This window comes from Amia ocellicauda, chromosome 16 (assembly GCF_036373705.1).
Source record: "Amia ocellicauda isolate fAmiCal2 chromosome 16, fAmiCal2.hap1, whole genome shotgun sequence".
NCBI classification, from domain to species: domain Eukaryota; kingdom Metazoa; phylum Chordata; class Actinopteri; order Amiiformes; family Amiidae; genus Amia; species Amia ocellicauda.
Genome location: NC_089865.1, coordinates 21,127,238 through 21,142,959, shown reverse-complemented (window position 1 = coordinate 21,142,959; position 15,722 = coordinate 21,127,238). Strand labels below are relative to the sequence as shown.

The 15,722-nt window shown below is 37.7% G+C and overlaps 1 protein-coding gene across 1 annotated transcript in view; it reads right to left on the bottom strand.

The window, feature by feature from the left end:
- Positions 1-13,857: 13,857 nt before the first annotated feature.
- Positions 13,858-15,722, bottom strand: part of ahr1b (aryl hydrocarbon receptor 1b) — an 85,934-nt gene continuing 84,069 nt past the window's right edge. The window contains exon 11 of the mRNA XM_066688013.1: positions 13,858-14,308. Within this exon, the coding sequence (XP_066544110.1) occupies positions 14,153-14,308 (156 nt within the window). The 3' untranslated portion in view covers positions 13,858-14,152. The remainder of the gene's footprint in view (positions 14,309-15,722) is intronic.

Below are 15,722 nucleotides of genomic sequence, written 5' to 3'. Positions count from 1 at the left end.
ATTAATATTATACAAAACAGTTCAAGATCAACAAATGTGACAACCTGACGTTCTACACAGCTATGCTATGGACTTTTACTTTCCATTTCATCCTTTCACAAAACTCCTGTGCTTCTCATCCCCTCCAAATAACACATCATAAAATGTTTCCATCCCATACGTCTGACCAAATCAGGACACGAATGTTTGGAATTGAGGTCCTGCACATGAACTGCAATCCATTTTTACATTTAAACTAACAGATGGAAACTTTCTTTATTCTTTTTGTGAGAGCTAACCTTGCCAGATACGGAGTGCCAAATACCCGGGCACATTAGGATCATTTAAAAAGTTCAGTAGGAAACTTGGCTTGTCTACAGTTGTGCAGAAATAAAGTTGTAGGTCGGTCATTTAAATGGCTGCTCCACAATGTGACACACGTTGCGATGATGGCACCAAACAGAACGGACATCCAAGGCTCTCGTTCGATCTGGTTTGCAGAAAATGTCTCCAGTTATTACTCTGATCTCCTTTAATCATGCCACTGCCTTTCTCGGGCTGTGCTTGTCAGAGATCAGCTCTCATTTGCTAAAGATAGGGCAGATGAAAAGTAAAATAAAAAAATAAAGCAATTGGAGAGCGCATTGTCTTTCGCCTGTTTTAAGAGAAAAAATATCACAGGTCAGAAGTCATAGCTTTGATCTGATGCACTAATTAGACAAATTAGCATGCTTAACATTTTACTGCATGACTGATTGCAGTAAGCAATGGATATACTCTATCAGCATTGAGATCATAGTCTGCTAAACCAAGTTAGGAGTGTTCATTTAACCCTTAGGATGTCAGTGAGACATAAATGTCACATGCAGAGGCCTGGTAAATTGGGATAATATACTTTTTAAATGCCTGTTAAATGTTTGTGACATAAATACATGCCACTAGGTTCTCAAGGGTTGAAAATAAACTGTAGAGGAGGTTTGGGGAGAAATCACTGTGCATAAAATCATGGCCTGCTTTAAAGCAGCTTCGATATTTTGAGAGTTTAAGTTCTAGTGACTTTCTCCTGACAGGCAGCTGCACTAATTAAATAAGTTTCAGTGAATTCAGGACAAATAAAAAGCACTGGAGAAACATATGATGACATTTCTTTATTTGATTTCTTACTGGTGGTGTCCTGAAAAAGATCTGTCTCGTGTTTCCCGTTTGGTTTCTGATTGCCACGCCATTAAATATAATGTGAATATATAAAGTACAGCTTATAATGTATACTGTATAATATATAAAGTACTACTACATATTTAAACTCAACATCCCAGAGATCAATTCATCCACTCATGCAGTCATTGCTATGGAATCGAGATCATCATACCGTTCCCGCCAAGCAATCAATGACACGCACTGGATGCACTAGTTTTGCTTCAATTTGAATCATGCAATAAAGTGTAACATATACAGCCCACATAACTCATCCAAAACACTGAACTTAATCTTTATGGTAATTGTTAAAGGAAAAGGAGGTTTTGTATCACGAATACAGGACTTCGAAGTCTGGACATTGGAGGCAGTAACATAAGCTGGGAGCAAATTTGAAGAGTCCATAGTTCTACTTCTCCTGGTTAAAAACTAAACTGAACTAAAACACTTTTCTTAGACACACTATCAGAATTCCTTGTTCGTGGTCAACTCAGATTCTCGTGAAACTGGAGACCACAAGGCAGCACAAGAACCTTCATGAAAATGTCGGAAACAAACATATGAATATGTGAATGATCTTCACCTACACCCCCACCCAGTTCCCCATTCATCAAGTCGTAAGAGATTTGGAAATGCATACAACAGCCTTCTTTCTCTCTGTCAAAGCTTTGGATAATTTAAATAAACAGCTCTCTCAGCCTTACCCCCTTCCCATCCTCCCTCCTCCGGTAGACATCAGGAATCAGTAGTTCACCGAAAAAACAGGTCAGATTATGTCTAAGAATAGCGGAGAAGCATTTTCCTGAAGTACATTATCTATATTTACCATCTGTGAATTCCACCTCTTATAAAATCCTTGAGGATTTCGCAAAAGCACTTAAAGGGAGACAGTGTTTTTTTTGTTTTTTTTAAGAATTTTTTTTTTATGCAATCAAACAACTGAGGCCAACAGCAAAAACAGTAGTGTGATCTGGTGAAATAAGAAAGTCTCTTAAGCACATAATTATAATGCTAGTAATCTCGCTTGGAAGAACTGCTCTTGCCATGTCAACATCTCTTCCTGAGAGCTATAAATTGTGCCAAACTCTGTGCCACTGTTTTTTCTTTTTTCCAAAAATAATTTTAAGATGTATTTTCTGTTCACAGAGGATATGGACTGACACACACACACATACACGCACACAACACAACACACACATACACGCACTGACCGCACTTGTATCCTTTGAGAGGGGAAAAGAACATTGAGTCTCCATTACGGCCGGCCAAAACTGAACAGGAGTATTTTTTTTTAATAAATACTCAATGATAAAAAGCATTCTTTTAATGTGATTGATCAAATGTAATCAAATTACTTCAATTAAGGGTTCAATTAAGTAATTGAGAGCTCAGTTGGAACAAAAACCAGCAGGGTAGGGGGTTCTCCAGGACCAGGGTTGAGAACCACTGATTTATCATATAAGAGTTTGTAAATATGTTATTTGCTGAATAAAGCATTTTTAAATGAAAAATGTATGGAATCAGAGGATAAACAATGCTTTTTTGTTTTTTAATTAGCACGTTTCCAGTGGCACAGACCTATTTTGAGTGACAGCCCTCTTCATTTGTATAAGCTGCTTTTTAAAACTACTGATTTAAGTCAGCAAATTCTCAGAGAGCAAACACACAAAGTATAGTCAAAAATTTTGCAGCCGATCCAAACTATAAACGAAGACCTTGAAGTTTTCCACAGCTCTATTTTTTTAAATACCATCAACTTCAATTTCACAACCATGTTTTGACAAGCTGTTTTTGTAATACTTTGGGTCTTAAACCTGATGAAAGACTCTAGTCATAGTATGTGATTTGGTTCCAGAGCACTAAAGCATTGCCAGCAGTGGGTTTGCCCATCAGTAACAAGAACAACATGGCCCTAGTGCGCCAAGAGAAGCATGGCAAAGGCCATGCCTTGGTTATTTTCGATACAAAAAGCAATACCTTAAGACAGGCCTGTCACATTATGGCTGTTATGTCTAGTTTGAAAAGATTTACCTTTCATGTATCAGAACAAACAGAGTGGCCATTATAAGTGTTCAAAGAAGAGGACAAATCTCTTAAGAGGGAAAAGAAGAGACACAATGGATGGTTTGGAGTGACCATCTCTTCCTAATGGAAAAAAAACAACCTTAAACAATACAAAGGAAAGAGGGATAAAGACATGCTAAAACAATTTGAGAGAAATGTGTTGAGTTATAATGCCAGCTGTATTTCTTTCTCTTCTTTATATTGTGAATTGTATGGCTGTTTATACATACATATATACAGACACACGCATTCACATATGTGTGTATATAAAAGTATATAGCATTACAGCATATACAGCTACAGAACAAATGGCAAAAGCTTCTGCAGAGGGTTTCTCCTGATGCAACAGGCAACTGGTTTAATCCCTATAGGAAGAACAGTGCCTAAACCAAAAACATAAATAATAATAATAATAATAATACAGCTTCGAATGGCATTTACTCTTTAATCAGTATGTAGCAATCTATTACATCACTATATCTATATATTGTGGCATTACAATACGTAGAACTGACAGACACAGACAACAAACACACACACAATATTGCAATTTAACATAATTAGCATAATAACAGTCCAGAAGGGTCCTAAATTGCTACAATATATTTAGTATTCACACCATTCATTTGAAATAATGTTAGGTTAAGTGAATAAATGTATTTAATTAAACTATAGGCCTACTTATGTAAATATTTCTCTGCCACTGGATTAATGATTTATAAATTTAGATCACTTTTTAATTGTTTACCTATCATTTCCTCCTCATGTTTGAGGAAAGAGGACACTGTTGTTGTCTATAGGAGTTCTGATCTCCCTCTAATAATAATATTAATATTAATAATAATAATATTATTATTATTATTATTATTATTATTATTATTATTATTATTATTATTATTAATAATAATAATAATGTCTTTATAATAAGTCACATCAGTCCTTTCCGCTGTAGACTTGAAAGCTATTTGAAAGCTCCCGTGTGAACAAGGGTGTTTTGTTTTAAAGCGACCTGCAGTAGGATCTGCAAGTAAGCATGCTGCAGCTTGTCCCAGGGCAGGGATGTGATAGTTATTTTAGTTTCCAGCAGGGAAGACTGATATCAGGACGTGTTTGATAGCTTCCCACCAGGTGAGAACTTGCACGTCGCTAAGTGCAAAAAGGGGAAGTTGGCAAATGCTCCTCCAGGGTCGATGGTGGAATAAAAGCCTTTTTCTGAAAGACAGGGACCTTTCCCAGACCCAAACATTGCTGTGGCACGCAGCCCAGCCTGTACGAGGTAAACAAAAACAGAGGAACGTCTCCGACCTTGGCAGCGCACGACTGCGAGTCCCCTGAGCAAGTTGCTAGGCTCGTCGGTGTCATTATTTGTATCCTCCGCAATCAGAGTCTTTTTATAAGCCTACACAAGGGAGCTGCTAGATTAAAAGGCTTTTAATCACCACACAAATTGTCTGTCCCGCCTGACGAGAAAGAAAACAAGAAATGGCATGAGCACCCAGGCCCAGGGGGTTGCTTTTGTTTCCTCTGAGGTCTCTCACAAGAGGAGAGATAATGCCACCTTCCCTAACATCCTCTCAAGGTCTCATTCCTCCTGAGTTTTCATATCTCCTTAAAAGCATCACAACATACTGGTCCATTTAAATCAGCTAAGAATTCATTTAACTTGCTTTATTATTGAAATAAATGAATCAATAAATGCTGGCTGCGTGGTCGTCTTCTGTCAAGACAAGGCATGTTGCAAAGTGGAGCCAGAGGAGAGACAGAAATGTCAGCTAGGAAAAATTGTTATTTTATTATTATTAATTAATGAAAACATTCTCCTTTCAGAAATAATACATACGTTTCCAATTAGACCTGGAATATAAAATAAAACAGAGCAATTTCCCCAAAATATGCACTCATTTATCATCAGTGTGTAATAAGAATGATGCATATATTTGTAAATCAATATAGATGTACAGTGAGGGAAAAAAGTATTTGATCCCCTGCTGAATTTGTACGTTTGCCCACTGACAAAGAAATGATCAGTCTATAATTTTAATGGTAGGTGTATTTTAACAGTGAGAGACAGAATAACAACAAAAAAAAACAGAAAAACGCATTTCAAAAAAGTTATAAATTGATTTGCATGTTAATGAGGGAAATAAGTATTTGACCCCTTCGACTTAGTACTTGGTGGCAAAACCCTTGTTGGCAATCACAGAGGTCAGACGTTTCTTGTAGTTGGCCACCAGGTTTGCACACATCTGAGGAGGGATTTTGTCCCACTCCTCTTTGCAGATCCTCTCCAAGTCATTAAGGTTTCGAGGCTGACGTTTGGCAACTCGAACCTTCAGCTCCCTCCACAGATTTTCTATGGGATTAAGGTCTGGAGATTGGCTAGGCCACTCCAGGACCTTAATGTGCTTCTTCTTGAGCCACTCCTTTGTTGCCTTGGCTGTGTGTTTTGGGTCATTGTCATGCTGGAATACCCATCCATGACCCATTTTCAATGCCCTGGCTGAGGGAAGGAGGTTCTCACCCAAGATTTGACGGTACATGGCCCCGTCCATCGTCCCTTTGATGCGGTGCAGTTGTCCTGTCCCCTTAGCAGAAAAACACCCCCAAAGCATAATGTTTCCACCTCCATGTTTGACAGTGGGGATGGTGTTCTTGGGGTCATTCCTCCTCCTCCAAACACAGCGAGTTGAGTTGATGCCAAAGAGCTCGATTTTGGTCTCATCTGACCACAACACTTTCACCCAGTTCTCCTCTGAATCATTCAGATGTTCATTGGCAAACTTCAGACGGGCCTGTACATTTGCTTTCTTGAGCAGGGGGACCTTGCGGGCGCTGCAGGATTTCAGTCCTTCACGGCGTAGTGTGTTACCAATTGTTTTCTTGGTGACTATGGTCCCAGCTGCCTTGAGATCATTAACAAGATCCTCCCATGTAGTTCTGGGCTGATTCCTCACTGTTCTCATGATCATTGAAACTTCACGAGGTGAGATCTTGCATGGAGTCCCAGACCGAGGGAGACTGACAGTTATTTTGTGTTTCTTCCATTTGCGAATAATCACACCAACTGTTGTCACCTTCTCACCAAGCTGCTTGGCGATGGTCTTGTAGCCCATTCCAGCCTTGTGTAGGTCAACAATCTTGTCCCTGACATCCTTGGACAGCTCTTTGGTCTTGGCCATGGTGGAGAGTTTGGAATCTGATTGATTGATTGCTTCTGTGGACAGGTGTCTTTTATACAGGTAACGAGCTGAGATTAGGAGCATTCCCTTTAAGAGAGTGTTCCTAATCTCAGCTTGTTACCTGTATAAAAGACACCTGGGAGCCAGAAATCTTGCTTATTAATAGGGGATCAAATACTTATTTCCCTCATTAACATGCAAATCAATTTATAACTTTTTTGAAATGCGTTTTTCTGGATTTTTTAGTTGTTATTCTGTCTCACTGTTAAAATACACCTACCATTAAAATTATAGACTGATCATTTCTTTGTCAGTGGGCAAACGTACAAAATCAGCAGGGGATCAAATACTTTTTTCCCTCACTGTACCAGTACCAAGGGGGGAAATTATTGTTTTTAAATTGAAAGGCGTATTTGATATAATTCGTCTGTATTGTATAATTAGAGAAATATTAACACAATGTTTATGTTCAAAATGCTTTCTTTACTTCTGTTGCCAACTGGCTTTAAAGAACCTTTAAAAGAAATAACTTTGTAACTGATTTTAATGCTCCCCTGAGGCACAATTTAATCTCTCAGTCCTTACAGTATTTCAACTGAGAAAAGGGGTGATTTAATCCAAAATTCTTATCAGCAAAGTATTTTGGAACGGAAAAAAGGGAAACACCTGGTTAGATTATAAATGGTGCTTGAAATTTGATTTGTAAGTTACTTCAAAATAAAAAGTGAAATTAACTTTAAGACCTGTTTTTGTTTTTCAAAACCCTTCAAATAGTTTTTTCTTTCTTTCTGGTGAAATGTGTTTGGAAAGTAATTTAGTCTTTCTACTTATCAAAACAGGTTTGTTTTGTTTTGGTCATTAACCACAAAGTCAACTATAAACAAAGATATGAAAATACATTTCCTGTAGTTTGTTGTTGAAGGAGTGTGGGCATCCCAGATCGAAGCTGGCAGTGTTTAATGCTGCGCCAACGCGTGTTAAACTTGAAGGGCGAAACTGAACTTGAACTAAACGCAGCTGACAGTGTTAAGAAAAGCAAGAAAAATAAAAGTTAGCAAACTGAAGGTAGCCATGGCTGTCAAGTTCATTCAAGTGCATCCAGCGTTTCAAACTGCAGGTTAATGGTAAACTGTTTGCTGCTGCCAAGTGAAAATATTTACAGTGGCCTTTAGTGAGTGGCACAGTGCTAACAGTGACAGCTGCTGTCTGACTCACTGGCTGCCCCGTGGGACCCACTGGCTGGCACTGACCTCATGTCCGCCTGACCCCGCCCCACTGAGTGCTGCAGTCCCAGCCCTCCCGTCTAAGACCCAGTGCTTGGCCATTTGGTCTTTTCACAATGTTTTAATAAAGAGGTTCTGAATGTCCCGCTGGTTCCAGATACACTCGGAAATAATTGAATTAATCTCCAGCTGCTGCACACAAGGCAAGTGGATGTTTTTTCAGTTGAAATGAGAGCTCTGATTTAGCAAATGAAGTCCCCACTGTCGTGAATTCCTGCCACCACTGCGATATTTCTTGCTTTCATCCCGTGAACAACTCCATGCAGTGTTGGCTGGGTTGATGTCTTGACAATATCCTGTTCACGAGGCAGTCAAATGTGCAAGAATTTGGATAAAAACACCCAAATGGATGAATGAGTGCAGAAATATTTTTTCTCAACTTTCTTTGCTTTACCACAATTTTGCAACTCGGTCATTGATTTGACAATGAAGTTACCACAAAAGGAGGTCTTCCTTAACACCTAAAGGCTTCTGCTGTAGCCAACATGCCTGCAACTGGTAATATTATCGATTATATAGGGCTCTACTGGTGGCCAATCCTGTTCCTGCAGAGCTGCAATCCTGCAGATTTTACAGGTCTCTCTAAATCACCTATCTCAGGATACCTGGAACACAGGTACATGTTGCCTAATTAAGACCCACAATTGTCTCAATTAAGCTTTCAACAATCTGGATCAAACAAAAACCTGTGGGCCCTTTGGCTCTCCAGGACCAGGGTTGGCCACCGCTGATCTACAGAGTCTTTTTACATTCTGCATAGTCCAAATCTAAAACCTCTGAATGAGTTAATCAAATTACCACAGACTTCTTATTCACTTAACCATGTCAAATATTTTACATTTACATTTTGATAAGAGAACAACCATGAATACAAGGAAACTTCGACAGAAAGAAAAGACAAACAACAATTTTTTTCTGTGATCAAGATCACTGGCATAATGCATTGACTACATCAGGACTCTTCCACATACTTTCTGTGTGGTCGCAAAGTCCAAATCCAGTACAAATGCAATCTTGGTTGTCAGGACTGAAGGCAGGACATGCTCTCTGCATAGCTAAAATAGTGGGGGCTCTGTTAAGTAAGCTACAGTACAGCGATGGCAGTGTGTAGAAGTGAATTACCAGGGAGCTCTTCACAATGGTGAACGACTGAACATGTATCTCACCTCTAAGTGGTGGTTCTCCCCCAGGGAAGCACTGAGACACGTAAGTGGGGCAGTGTACAGAAACACGTGTCAGCTGCTTTCTCACACATTTCTCACACCACTGCATAAAATAAAAATAGAGAGTTGAAATATTAGAGACAAAATATGAATACAAAGAACTGTCCTCCCTGAAAATGAGCTAATCATCATACAACTAAACACAGGAAACGGTGTGTTTCTCATTAAAATAAATGTGTGTGTGGACATATTTGTTGCAAAATGGTTTGTCCATTAGTATCAACCCATTTCTCAAGTAGCTGACATAAACAACGGGTTCCTCCTATTCTAATATGATAAATATTGTGCCCAGCTGTAAGATTTGTAAAACAGTTAAAACCAAGTGCATGCAATAAAATAAAGTGCACAGCTTCTGAATACAATGGTTACTAGTTCAATAGCTTATAATTCCTTCTCGTCAGTTAATTGAACAAGCCATATGGTGGAGTGTAAAAAGGAAAAGGGCCATTTTCATATGCCTGAAGTCTTAATTTAAAATAATTAGACAACATTTTGGAAAGACCATCTGGACCACCATTAGGCATGATTTAGGTTCCTTAGTCGACACACCTCTGTCTGGTCAACTTGTCTTGAAAGCTGTAATCTGTCAACCATCTTTGAGCAAAATGTGTGTTAATTACACATATATACAACTACTTCTGCTACCATTGCTAATAATAATTAAGTTGAGAGGAGCGAAGAGAAAATGTTCCTGGACTTTGGACATTCTGCACCAATAGTCCTGTGATATACAAAATAGAAATACTGACAGATATCTCTGTTCCAGATATGACATTTAATAAGACTGTAACGCAACAGCAAAATAGCACAACATCATTCAATGTGATTGCACAAATCCTTTATTGTTCAGGATTAAATAGTACATGTTAACAAGCAGTCAAATGACATACAGACCAAACTGTATCTGTTTTATTGTTTTAACATCTACAAAAGCGTGTTAGCATATTAAAATAAATGTAAAGTGATTTTCAAAACAACAACTTTTTAAACATTGAGAAAACGTCATCTCTAAACATAAATCACTAAAACTCGCGATAGTGAGTTTCAACATTATGGCACAATTTGTATTTATTCTTTGAATAGCTAAAGTGTCAAACCTCTTTGAAAACATGACATTGAAATGAAACACGGAACTGTAGGTAATATACAATATTGAATTAAAAATGTTCCCTATAGACTTACTTATAGTGCTAGAGAATTGAGCTTGTTAAGAAGCAGTGCTTTTTTAAATAGTGCTTTCAACAAATGTAATAAAAATCACAAAGTTTTATACTATTTACATACCTGTACTCTTTAAATTCTGTCTCTAATGATTGTCAATTGCCTTTTGTATTTTTTATTTTAGCATTTTTATTAATCATTTAATTAGTCATTTTCATTTAGAAACATATCTATAAAAAAACATAAAAATAAACAAAAAAAGATGTGAATCAGCAATCATGAAAACTCAAAATGGTCTTACTCATTTCATAGTACTGTAATTACAACTGTAGTAATAATGGTAAAAATCACTTCTCAGCACCTCAATGAGGAAAATAAATTTCTTTCTCCTATGCTACATGCAGGACACATTCAGTATTGGATCTTTCCGGTAGAACCCCAGAGAATGTTACTTAATCATTTCCTTTCATTTGGTTTTGGATTGGTGTAGTAAATTGAGTAAACGTCTGGTACATTACACTGTTGTGAATGTAAGCACTCAGATTCTCAGGCAGTGTAAAAACACACACACACACACAAAAACACAGATTGCATTTGAAAGGCAAGACTCTTCTGACTAGTTCATGAAAATAGATGTTATGCACACCTTATGCACAATTACATATTTCAGAAGACAAATGTTTCATAATAATACAAAGTGTGCTGTGATTTTCTCCCCAAATCTCTTACCACATCACCACAATTTTAGTGGTGCTCGTCTTATAAGGTCTAAGAGAAACCCGGTTATACAGTACATCACATGAAAAAACTAAACAAAAATAAACATATGAAACAAATACAGACTTTAAGAAACAAGTCTGAATCCCCCACTCTTCTCCTTTCCTTGTTCAGTTCACTAATAAACAACTAAACTAAACGGATTTTGTTTTGCTTTTCTTCTCAGAAACATATTGCTAGCCATAGTCCTACTGCATTCATTAATCAATCATATTGAACAGTGCAATCAGATTAATTGGATGCCCCACTGTTTAATTGATTCTGTAAATGACCAGTTTTATTCTACACAACAAACAAACTACTCGCGTGACTTTTCTAATGGGAAGTTTGCTTTGTCATAGTTCTTCAAAATAAACTGTGTTATTTACATCTATTGGACTGCCTTATATTAAGAGATTGATATCAGGAATTAAGCATCGTTAAGCAGTGGATTGGACTATGCACATTTTATTTGCGTTATTGAACTGAACTTTCAACATCCACTGTCTTGGTTTTCTTATTGTTTATAAATATACTGCAAAAGCATTTAAAAAAATAAACTTGTACTTGTACTTTTTATTTATATGTGTATATTCTGTAATTTATAAATGAGAGTTCAGGAGTTTGGACATCCCCTATACACGTGCGTAGATTTCATTCTGGTCTAGACAAAGGAAATGATGACTTGACCATGCGGACAAGCCCATTCAAACTATGGCCCCCACTAGGCGGAATGAGCCAAGGAGCTGCTGCAGGGGTGTTGTTTGGGGTGGAGAAGGGATGCAAAGCAGGGAATGCTGGGAATGTGCTTTTCTTGTCATAAACTCTGTCAGGTATGACAGTGGTCTTGCGCTCCTCCCGAAATTCGGTTTTATACTCCATTTATCCAGTTTATTTCAGAAAAAAAAATACATATATATATACACCGATCAGCCATAACATTATGACCAGTGGGTGGAATATATTAGGCAGCAAGTGAACATTTTGTCCTCAAAGTTGATGTGTTAGAAGCAGGAAAAATGGGTGTAGGGATCTGAGCGACTTTGACAAGGGCCAAATTGTGATGGCTAGACGACTGGGTCAGAGCATCTCCAAAACTGCAGCTCTTGTTGGGTGTTCCCAGTCTGCAGTGGTCAGTACCTATCAAAAGTGGTCCAAGGAAGGAAAAGCAGTGAACAGGCGACAGGGTCATGGGCGGCCAAGGCTCACTGATGCACGTGGGGAGCGAAGGCTGGCCCGTGTGGTCCAATCCAACAGACGAGCTACTGTAGCTCAAATTGCTGAAAAAGTTAATGCTGGTTCTGATAGAAAGGTGTCAGAACACACAGTGCATTGCAGTTTGTTGCGTATGGGGCTGCGTAGCCGCAGACCAGTCAGGGTGCCCATGCTGACCCCTGTCCACTGCCAAAAGCGCCTACAATGGGCACGTGGGCATCAGAACTGGAACACGGAGCAATGGAAGAAGGTCGCCTGGTCTGATGAATCACGAGTTCAAGGTGTTGACCTGGCCTCTAAATTCCCTAGATCTCAATCCAATCGAGCATCTGTGGGATGTGCTGTACAAACAAGTCCGATCCATGGAGGCCCCACCTCGCAACTTAAAGGACTTAAAGGATCTGCTGCTAACGTCTTGGTGCCAGATACCACAGCACACCTTCAGAGGTCTAGTGGAGTCCATGCCTTGACGGGTCAGGGCTGTTTTGGCGGCAAAAGGGGGACCTACACAATATTAGGCAGGTGGTCATAATGTTATGGCTGATCGGTGTATATATATATATATATAATATGTTTGCAAATCTGGCAAGCAGTTTTGAAGTATGGCATTGCAACTGGAGGTAATTACCATGGCTACATGATTTTGGGTTGCAATGCTGAGAAAATTTACTCACGTCAGGATATTTACCTTGAAGAGAAACTAATTAAGTACACGTTTCAGTATTTGAGAACCAGTTTTATACAATCGTTGACAAAGGATTTTAGAATATTTATTATTAACCATTCTATAAAACTTTAGGGGTTAAACTGTTGTGGTGAGGCACATGCTCAACTAACACTACAACACAGAACTGTACATATGCACAAAATAATCAAATAGCTGAACACGTTTTCAGACAACAAAGTCTCCATTTACTTCTGATGTTAATGTTCTGCAGTTCTATGTAATCATATTGTTGTGGAAAGACAGGTCCTGTGTGGTTCAGAAGGCAAGTTAATAAAAGTCGAAACCTCTATTTATGCTTGCAGGCATATATATATAATTGAAAACAGCCACGTAAAATATATGTGTTCAGAGTGCTTTGAAGAGCGCTGTGAAACTGTTATCACTAACATGTAATGTAAGTTATCTGTAAAGTGTAGGCTCCATCCAGCACATGTATAGATATAGAGATAACCATTGTTCCCAGTTCAAAAGCATATTTAATTCCAAACATACTTTGTGTGATAATGAACAGAACAAAGGGAAAGAAATTGAATTAAAAAGGAAAAGTTGGAGTTATAATAATGTATAGGATTTATCAACTGTATTTCTTTGGCGACTGAATTGTATAAATTGTAATTCCTGTTAATCTTTCATCTTATGACATTTCAAAATATCAGCTTTGTCACTACAGTTATGATAATATTCTTATTTATAATTTTTTAAAAATATGTATTTCATATTTAAGATAATTCTTATGTAAAATATAATCATCATAATCAAATTGTATGTTAATTCTTATTAATAGAAATTATAATTTTGTCCACCACTTTGGCCTATTTTAAAATCTGTCAAAATGGCGGGAATTGTAACCAAATCCTCCTTGTTAAATAGGTAAGATATGGTTCACACTCATTACATTTGTGATACCAAGAAAACAAGTCATATGGGCTCTAATTAAATGAGTCTTTAAATAATTACCCATACATGTATGTTGTTGTAAAAAATCACATCACAATAATAATAATAATAATAATAATAATAATAATAATAATAATAATAATAATAATAATAATAATAATGTGAAATAAAATAAGTGATTGAAAAAACATGGGTATTCTGAAATTGTATTTTTTAGAATCAAAGTATTATTTTGTAATGACATTTTGGAGTGAAAGCATGTTAGATTTGTTCCTGAAGTCATGGAAGGGCTGTGGCACTTTAGGACACATCATATAGATTTTCCTGAACACTTTTTGTCTGAACCATATGCAAAGGAAACAGGGGGGACGTTAACTTAAAACAAAAAACAAAACAAAACCATTTACAAAAAGACTGTCTTTCTTTCACCAATCCATGGGATAATCTGGCTCTGACCTCAGTAATCTGCTTCGTTCAGAGGTAAAAGCTAGTGTGCTGTGGGTCGGGCAGAGTGGGAACTACTTCCGGACAGGGGTTCATACTGTCAGCAGCGATGGGGTTTCCGTTCAGTAGGAGACACCCTCCGGGGTAGGTCATGGCTGTGTTGTTGACGATGCATCCGTTCTCCATCTAAAGACAGAGTAAATTACATTGGTCATTTCTCATTTCATGTAGTATCTCAAATACGCATCTAGACAGAGATGAAAGTGGATAGAAATACAAATGTAATTATCGGTGTTGTGTAAATTCACAGCACTGGCTTAACTTGACGTTAACTTGATGAGTTCAGCAAAGCATCACAAGTGAAGCTTCACCCGGGCCCGGACATGTGATTTCTCATGCCTGTGTCTCCTGCTTTGCATTACTGTCCCCTAATAGAGAGCACATTCATTAGGGATATCTGTTTGAAATAGCGATCTGTCGCCGAAGAATGTGAGCAAGTGTGAGAAAATCCAGAGAGGGGCATGTGGGAATTTCACTTAAACCATCAATTGGTTTCCTACAGAGTGCCTTTTCAAGGAGACCACAGGGCTTTATCAAGTCATGTAAATGAAAGACAGAATATGAATACATTGGAGAAATAAATAAGGTACCACCAAGAATCAAGTCTTAAAAAGAAAAGGCAAAATGACTAGTATTACACAATGGCCCATATTCAAATAACTGTGTGTTAATATTACCTACTAATTTTGAAATAACAAACACACAATGGAACAAAATATAAATAATATGCGTTTCTTTTACTATGAACAAAAACCTTCGTTCCCCTTCATTGCATTCTCTGCATGAGGCATGAGGGCAAACCAAAAATCAAAGAAAGGCCCACTCAATTGATTTTATTCTCATTCGAATTTCAAAAGACTTATTAAATAAAAAACACAATAGACACGAACATGTTTCAGTTAATATTTAAAGAATTTAAAGACGCCTATGGTGTGTATTTCAGAATAATGATTGTTGACATATCTGCCTGTAATCAATTAGATGGCCTTGTTTTAGACTTTGGCCAATTCCAATACTCGACAGTAGCTTTTGTTGTTATGCAGGGGATTCTTCCTCCTTCTTAATGCAAACCCAAGATCAAGGACTTTTCAATTTGCACTTGGTGGGTGTGTTATACTTTGATTTGGTCCAGGGCTTAATCTTTACTAATCACTAATAAAATAAAAACTGTAGGTAAGAAGCTCCTAAACACAACCGTGTAAATGACATGCAATGAGCTGGCTGCAAAAACAGCCTTGAGAATGGATTTAAAGGTTAAATTCTGTTGTTTATTGGTTTCTGTTTATTGTGACAGCAAATTGGCATTCATCATTCATCATTTTATGTACACTGACTATTAATGGCAAGACTGTGGTGTCCTTTCAAATGCTGTTTTTCACTCGATGAGGCTGACGTAATTATAATATTACAGAAAATGTGAAAGGGAAATTGCATTTAATGCCAGATGATTAATGCAGATTTTCTGGAATAAAACATAAAGACAGTGACTGTGACACTGCCCCAAACTATCAACATCACGAAAACATTACGAGACCACCAG